This window comes from Pundamilia nyererei, unplaced genomic scaffold (genome assembly GCF_000239375.1).
Source record: "Pundamilia nyererei isolate P.nyererei 1_Seehausen unplaced genomic scaffold, PunNye1.0 scaffold00390, whole genome shotgun sequence".
Lineage (NCBI taxonomy): Eukaryota > Metazoa > Chordata > Actinopteri > Cichliformes > Cichlidae > Pundamilia > Pundamilia nyererei.
Genome location: NW_005187791.1, coordinates 294,282 through 303,088, shown reverse-complemented (window position 1 = coordinate 303,088; position 8,807 = coordinate 294,282). Strand labels below are relative to the sequence as shown.

The 8,807-nt window shown below is 42.9% G+C and overlaps 1 protein-coding gene across 2 annotated transcripts in view; it reads left to right on the top strand.

Annotated features, from left to right (window-relative positions):
- The window catches only part of LOC102202663 (neuronal membrane glycoprotein M6-b-like), a 47,804-nt gene that overhangs the window by 17,773 nt on the left and 21,224 nt on the right, over nucleotides 1-8,807 (top strand). Inside the window, exon 1 of one of the 2 annotated variants that reach the window (XM_005752910.2) lies at nucleotides 452-629. The exons of the other annotated variant lie outside the window; for it this stretch is intronic. Within the exon in view, the coding sequence (XP_005752967.1) occupies nucleotides 560-629 (70 nt within the window). The 5' untranslated portion in view covers nucleotides 452-559. Of the gene's footprint in view, nucleotides 1-451; nucleotides 630-8,807 lie in introns of those variants that run through there. 2 annotated transcript variants of the gene reach the window in all.

Here is an 8,807-nt window from a genome sequence, read left to right as displayed (position 1 = left end):
GTGTGTGTGTGTGTGTGTGTGTGTGTGTGTGTGTGTGTGTGTGTGTGTGTGTGTGTGGTTGTGGTTGCATGGTTACTCGTGAGTTTGCATATTGAAATCACCTGCACATTTTGTCCTTATCCAAGCAAACAATAAAACAAATCAAAATCACAGGAATCCACAGATGAAACAGTCTGACAAGATTTTATTATTATTATTAATTTTTTTTTTTTTGCAATAACATGTCACCAAAATATATTTAGAGAGTAATTTACATCATGAGGATGATTTTGGGCGCCAAAAAGGGAGTCGGCAGCCATCATTTTGGGGGCATTGTTCTGTAACACCGATGCGTGTGCATTTGCATTTCGAAACTGAATTGTTGATATAGACAGAGAGACGGTGGCGAGCTTAAACAGAGAGAAGGAGAGATAGCGGGGGAGAGAGAGGGAGGGTGTGTACGAGAGAGAGGGGGAGAGAGAGAGAGAGAGCATCCAGTCACCAGGATAGGCTCCATCATCCACACACTGTAAGGTACAAGTGCAAGTAGCCTGCAAGGAGACTATATTCCCCTAAAATAATGGACGGGACAAAGCCTGCCATGGAGTCCAACGCAGAGGAGACTCAGGACGAGGGGCAGGAGAGCAAAGGTACGCTCAATCCGCAGCTGGCATTTGCGCGTTTTTGGCATTTTTTCCCCCTGTCTTTGGAGACATTTGCGTCTGCGCCAGCGCGAGCGGGTTTAACCTACTTGCAATGGCTTTCTCGCTTGCGCGCGACACAATAGCATGGCTTTTTTTGTTCTGCGGCCGCACACCTATTTGAGGGCGATTTGGCGACGTGGGAATATGGTGATCGAGATTATTTCGCGCGGTTTCGAGCGCAATTTAACGTCTTGGTTTGCGATTTCAAAGAATGTGTGTGCGTGGGGGGGGGGGGAGACGGATGCAGGGGGGAGACAATGAGGGGGTGGGCGGCTTGATGCGCTCGGGAAGGTTGCTCGTTCTGGTTTTATGGAGCATGCATTAATGCCAATTTGCTTTTGCGTTGCTGCACGATCGTGAGCTCATTCCTGCCTAATGAGCGGCTGATAACGGGGCCGCGCGCCGTGCACGGCTGCATTATTGTTTTCCGCCAGGTGGATCCTCCCGCCGCAGCCGCTTTGATTGTTATCGGCGGTCTCCATAAGGGCTGAACTGTCAGGAGCGCGGCTAATCGATTATAGAAGAGATTCTTATTTGTTGTTGTTTTAAAAAAAATAATTAAAAAATCAGCTTTTATTAGACGAACCGGAGGCTACGAAACAATCAATGATCCTGTTGGCGCAAAAAGATGGTCGCGTCCATCATTTAGAACCCAGGCGCACTCGAAACAGAGCCTCTGTGTGATGCACGCATGCCGATTTGGACCCCTGCGCCATGCTCGTTTTTATATAATACAATGAAAATGCAACAATGTATGTCACACCATCAGTGGTTGAAATACATTTAGACCTTTACATGCACATGGAATGAATTTACAGGCGCAAATGTGCAAACAGCCTGTCACCTGTCAAAGACAAGCAAGCAATTAGATATTTTTCCCTCAAAATCGTGCTCAAACTGTTGCTCATACTGACTCTGTGTAGGCGTTTCTTTGTGCGTCGGAGGACTCGACGTCCATACAGAGTGGATGTGACTGATTTGTTTTCGTTGTGGCCTGGTAGTAAAAATCACATCCTGCAGTTTGGGGGCAGCTGAAAACAGGCTGTGGTGATTATAGACTTACTAAAATGTGAATGTGCAGCACAAACAGTCTGAGGTGTAAGTCGTAATTTAGTCAGTGATGGGTGTTTTAAAGCTAAACACCTTTTTTTTATGTTTACACCTGGGGAAGGGTTGTGTTTCAGCTGATCAGACATCCTGCCCTTAGGCCTCCTTAGAGAGGAGGATAGGTGACACCAAGTCAGAGTGCATACGCCCAGAGGGCTTCGCACAGACACTCACCTCACAGCGCCATGCAGTGTCTTCTGCAGATTGCATTCACAGTTGTGTGTGAACCCATCTTAAAATGAAGTGTTTATGCTTGAAAACATAAATATATTTCTGCAGCATGTATAAAACCGGCTAAAAATGACTAGATTGGAAGCAAATATTTACATTTGTACTTTTAGTATTAGATTGGATTCAGTAAGTTTGGAAGGAAATCTTTATTCCTAGTTGGAAATCAAACTAGAAGCACATACTCTGTCAGTAAGTTTATGTGGTTTTGCTGGAACTCTGTTTTATTCCTTGGTCCTGTCTCGGTGATATTGCTGGGTCACCGTTTGTCTGTGACGTAAAGTTCAAAAGTGTGGGGTGTCCCTCAACAGTGATGTTTCAAAAAGATATTACATCATCTTCTCCCAAGGCATCCTGTCACGCGCACGCCCATGTCCAATGAGAGCCTTTTGTGTGACTTCAGCTGAGAGAGTGGGCGAAGCCTCTATAAAGGCCTCTAAAGATAGAGAGCCATATTTATAGCTATCGATTGAGCCCTTGAATTCATTAATGACTATTTTCTGAATTAGCGAAATTATAACACAGCTGCTTTCTCCCAGTTCTGCAGCCTCGCTGCTGTGCTCCAGGTGTGATGTTGCGCAACCAAGTCCACCTACACCAGTGGCCCAAAATAGACCAGATTGGAGGATGGCCTATTTGTTGGTGTAATCATTTGTGTGTGCCTTTGACATCTGGAATGTGACCATAAGCTTGTAGCATCCCTTAAGAAGCTGAAGACTTAAAGTTGGGGCAACAAGGCGAGCGCTGTCGTGTAAGGCGCTTGTGTCCGTGTGTGCCAGCATTTCTGAATCAGGAAGCACATGTACGAAGTTTGGAGTAAACACTTAAACAATCCCAGATGCTTGGTGTCACAGTCGGAGGCTCAAGGCAGGATTTGTGCTTAAATTGTGATGCTTGGGTTCCTATTTCTGCAGCGGATTCTTCGTGTTTAGTTTTAAACGACTGATTAAAGAACTGCTTATGTCAGCTGATTGCGGTTACATCCATTGTGGCACCGTGGGTAACAGGAAATTGTAGCAAGAGCAACAGAAAGTAGAGTTTTTTCTCTTTGTAGAGGCTTACACTTTTTTCATTGTAACATCCACTCAATGTCATGGACACATTTCGTGAAAATCTAAATGAATGCTAAGTGCTACCTAATAGAATACACCGCAAAAGCAATGGGGGCCTCCACCCCAATGGAGACAGCCACCTCCCGCCAAATAGCTCGAACAGCATCTTTGTGATAGTTCTTATTATAGCAGACGTTTCCACCTGTACATAAAAGACAGATTTACGAAGTGTCTTAAACCTGCATTCTCTCTAACGGCCAGCAGAGGGCGGCTCTGATGGAATTCCAATTGTATAAAAGGCAAAAGGGAAACTGCCGTTTGTTGCCTTGATCTGTGACCTCAGGAAATTTTTTTCTCATGAGTTTATGGGCTCAAGCACTAATTTAAAGTTTTATTGAATACAGCATAATGCTCATTTTTTAAATTAGCCCCTTATTTTTGTCCAAAGAGATGACCAAGAAGGATATGTTTGAGTGGGTTCTACATTGTGACTGACAAGTTACTATTGAATGAGCACACAGCATCCTTCTGAGCCTGAGTTAAACCCACCCATTTCTCATCCGTTCCAAAACTATGCTAACCAAAGTCCATCTTTTATATACAGTATGTATGTCTTTAGGATCATTTCTGTGACAAACAGAGACAAAGTGAAAACATTACAATTTAAAAATCTGTCCATAATGTAAATATTTTGAGTTTCATGCTCAAAAGTTCTGTACTTTAGAGGATGTGTAGTTAGATATAATTTTTTTTAACTTTCTTGCCAAAGTCAAGTCTGTCAGTTAGCGTTTAGCATGAAGACAGGAAGCAGTGAAGCAGCTGGCTTTCATGGTGTGTCTAGTTTTGGTTATTCTTAGAATATTATAAGTGAACTGAGTCATAAGTATGATATTTTAGCACATACTTTGGATTATTTCTCTTCACATTACTTGCTTCCATTAGCTACATGTTCCCTTAGCTTCAGCTCCATTAGCCAATCATGGCAAACAGTCTTGTTCTTAATTGAACCTTCATTGTGTCTGTCTGCAGGGTCTCTGTGTGACATTTCGCTGAGAGTAATTACAAACTGGAAAATGAACACAGAACACAGACGTGGTTTATAATCAGGGGGTGGGTGGCGGGTGGTGTTTGGGTGGGTTCGGATTGATCCTTTTGCTTGATTGCTTCCTATAATCTCTAATCTGTGCGTGTGTGTTTGTGCGTTGAGGTGCTCTGAGCTCAGATAACAAGACATCATCTATGCTCTCTGAGGTGCAATTATATCAGATTTCATTAGGCTGAGACAGTTTGATTAGCGAAAGCAAGCATCTCTTTTTTAAAAACGTTTTTTTACCTTTAATGCGACTCCCTGAAGCGGCTTTAAGCGCTTGAAAGTGCCCCTGAGCGCATTTCAACTTGCTGCTTCTGTCCTGCCCTTTGTTGTAAATGCTTGGCCTGTTCACACACACACACACACACACACACACACACACACACACACACACACACACACACACACACACACACCGTCCTTCCCTCCCCTGCTTGTGTGTGTGTGCAGGCCTGCTCTTACATAACCCAGTGCCGGCTCGCCGTCTTTGGTTATGATGTTCAGATCAGAACCGTAAGAGATTACATCATTGTCTGGAAGGATACAGGTTTAGTCGAATTTTCTGCATGGAAGGGCAGAGCTGCTGCTGCAGCTTCTGAAGCACAAAGCGAGTTCCTCTTAATCAGGCTTTGTTTTTTAATTTTTTTGCTTTCTGCTGTCTTACCCGCACCTGCATTTAAAAATTCTGAATCTTACAAGCCTCTCGCGCTAAAGCAGACTGAAGGGTCTGCATGTCTTTGTGAATTTCAAAACGCTCCTTTTCTTGCCTAGAATCCAGGCCAGTGAGAATCTCTCCAGATTTGACAGCTCATTTTAGGAAAAAATAAAATTTATTTTAAATCAAATCAATTCACTTCAATCCTTTCACTCTTATTTTGAAAGTTCTGTTTCCGCTAAACAACCAGTCCTGGCCCTTCCTGTCACATGTTTCCTAGAGAATCTCTCGCCCCATGGTCGACAGACTCCATAACTAGTTTTCTTTCTGCTCTAGGAGTCTTCTTTGAGCTGAAAAGTCAGTCTAAGCGGGCCCTGCTGCAGGTAGAGAGCTGCTTTGCTGCACTAAGCTCATCCAGGATGCAGTAAGAACTGGTTTCTAAGACCATCGACCGGGCATCCAATCAGAGACTGTGTGATACTGCAAATTTTTTGTATGGATCCGGCACCAAGTAAAGGCAGTGCCAGTAATGCCAATTTGCTCATTTTTAACACATTTTTACATCACAAAAGTAACAATCTGCAAATGTGCTTCAGTTTTATTCATAAAGTGACAGCAAGGTTGCACAAAGAGGAAAATAACCACTGTGAGGTATGATGACATCCTGGCCTTATACGTGTATATGTTTGGGGGGGTGAAGGGGGGCAGACAGGGGTCACTGGAGAAAAAAAAGCTTCAGTGCTACAGTCCAGCTGAGCCCAGGCTGACACCTTGAATTTAAAGGCCAACCTCTGTTTGATGATCCTCAATCAGGTGAGGCGGCGGTGAGGAGCCGGGCGGGGCTGTCCTCCCTGCTGACATTTGGTTTGTGCTTCTCGTGAATATCGGTGTAGTTTCTCTCCCCAGCTGTCTTTACTACATCTCAATCAAGCTATTCTTTAATGTCATATTAAAAAGTTTGGGCTCCCCTCTTGACCTCTCATTTTTTATTTGTGTGTGGATGTAAAGCACCAACAGAGGATTTATTTGCCAAGTAAATATACGTCCAATGGAGATTTTTGCTCCTTTTTTGAAGGAGCATGCCGCCTGTGTTCAGTCTTTTTCTGCCTTGTAATCCACTTTACAGACCAAATCAAAGCTCTGCTGCCACACACACACACACACACACCCACACATACACATAAATCTTAAGAAGCTTCCTCTCCACACTTGTGAAGGAGTAAGATTTACCAGAAAGCCACTCATTATTCAGCGCTTATATTTGTCTTCAGGGCAGGAAACTGGTAAATTCATCACTCGGCCTACACGCATTTATCTTCAGCGGCTTTGTGGAGCATCCCAATATTTTTCTCTCTTGCAAAGTAGAAATTAGATAAAGTTCATGTCACTATATACCAAAGTTACATTGATATGAATATTTTTTGAGACGTGTTGGTGTAAGCCATGCTTACAGGTGCTGCTTCCTTTATCGGTGCTTTGACACAGTGTTTCAGTCACCATTAAACTGGGAGCTGACACCTAACAGTCCGGCCAAATGCAAACCTCGCTCTTTCTCTCACACACCCACGTCTACTCGAATGCACAGACTCGCCTGAGCTGGAATCGGTCTCCTACTCGACTTTGTTACAAACAGCCTCCTCTCACTAAGGCTTTTACTCCCTTCACTTGCTTTTTATGGCAGACAAAAAAGAAAAAAGCTCCCACACATCAACTATATGTAGTTATGTCCTTGTGAACTTTTAATCTGTTTGTTCATAAATGCCAAAAATATTATATGAACCTGTAACACCAACTGCATCATATTTAATATGAATTTTTGAGACCTCTACATCATCAGTATGACTTTAAATTTGTCAGAAAGTTCAGTAAATGCGCAAGTTTATTTCATAGTTCAGGCTTTACAGGGTTAAAACAAGGACAAGTTACATTAATAGTGATTCAAGGCTTTATTTATTTATATAGATAAGCATCAAAGACAAATAAGAAAAACTTAAGAAGTATAGTTTGTCTTTTAAAAAGTGAAATCTTATTTGCTAGTGCCTTAAACCTTCATTCTTTCTAATGGCCAGCAGGGGGCGACTCCTCTGGTTGCAAAAAAAGAATAGAAGTGCATGGGAAGATGACTCTTTTTCCCACTTGATTTAATGTCACAGCAGGAATGTTCCTTATGGGGTTATGGTCTCTATCACCAGTTTAAACTCTGTATTTGGCGACACATGAAAATATGGTCCCATTTTAGTCATATAGACAATATCGCAGCATTTGCTTTCAGATCGGGCTACCGTGTGATTCTCTGTCACAGAAGCGTCCTGTGTGCTTGGTTTCTCAGTCAGATCCTCTCAAGATAGTCAAAGATGCCAAAGTTGAGGCTTCAAAATATCCATAAATGGATGATTTTACATGCATTTTTATGTAGCCGGTGATTTGCTGTGCTATCAGGTCAATGTTGCATGCAAGGAATCAGCAAAACTAAAGGAAAATCTTTTTTTTTCTGTGCAAAACACAAACTACACTTGTGATTCTGTCTTTACATGCTTTCAAAATCCCTCTGACAAATCTGACCCCACGTGCTCTGGCATCTTCACTGTTCCCACCGATTAATTTGTCATTAATTTTTTTTCTGCTTCTCTCCTCTGCTTCTTCTGTCTCCTCTCTTCTCCTCTTTGTCTTGTCCTTTTCCCTCTCTCTCATTCCCACATTTACACTAATGCGCACACACCCTTCGCCTATCCTCCTCCCGCCCCGGAGGTGTGTGAGGTTGTGGGAGCATGTGAAAGCCGTCACACAGAGAGAGGCTCATGTGTTCCTCATTTGAAGCCATTTGCCCAAAGCATGCTGTCAGCCTCCATCTGGATATGTGTGTGTGTGTGTCTGTGTGTGCGCTTGTATTTGTTTACGTGTCAATGACCAGGAGTGGTTGAGGGGAATGTCTGTGTCAGTGCTTCGCTTGCACTAAAGGAAAAGCTCTATTTTTGTACACACATGTGGGCGAGACCGTGTGGTGCACCATTGTGCTCTTACTCTCGGTCCCTGCACTGTGGTCACGTTTTTTTTATTTGGCTCTGATCTCTGTGTGTACACACAAAACAAGGACTATGTCGTGTTAGAGTGCCTTGCTATTTATTGTCTGCATGAAAGCGCGCTGCACTGAGGAAACTCCCTTTAAAAGAGCCTTTTGTTTCTCACCTTAAAAGGAATCTTTGTATTCGCTGCGTCACAAAGGAGTTTTAAAAAGAAAGCATGGTGTTTTACAACATGTCAACAGAGTTTTGATATTGTTAGTTTAATTTCACTTGGTTTCTGGAGTGGGTTAACTCATTTCAGCTTAGTTTTTATTGTGTGACTTACAGTGGCAGGTCCAGTCTTATTAATTATTAAAATATGGACATCAGGCGATTCAGGAGATTTTTCTACATCAGCGTGTAAATTTGCCCAAAATGACTAAACTAAACTTGAGAATGTGCCATAATTTCATTCAGCCAATCATATGACATCAAGTTAATGCATTCAGAAACAGTTTACATGACTATGAAGTTAGCACTTGGGGGAAGGTGATTTATGTGGCTTTGAGCGTGGTTGGTGCCAGACAGGCTGGTCTGAGTATTTCAGAAACTGCTGATCTGGTGAGATTTTCCCACAAAACCTCTCTGGGGTTTATGGCCAGAAAAAGAGAGAATATCCAGTGAGCAGCAGGTGTCTGGATGAAAATGTCTTGTTGATGCCAGAGGTCAGAGGGCAATGGCCAGACTGCTTCAAGCTGATTGGAAGGCAATAGGTAACTCAAATAGCCACTTGTTACAACCAAGGCATGTAGAAGAGCATTTCATTTTTGAATGCACAATTTTGGTCTACAGCAGCAGAAGACCACGCTGGGTGTCACTCCTAAAAACAGATGTTTGGAAAAATGTTGGCTGGTCTGATGACTTTCAAATTTTGCTGCAGCATTCAGATGGTAGGATCAGAATTTGGCATAAACAAGCATGGAGCCGTCC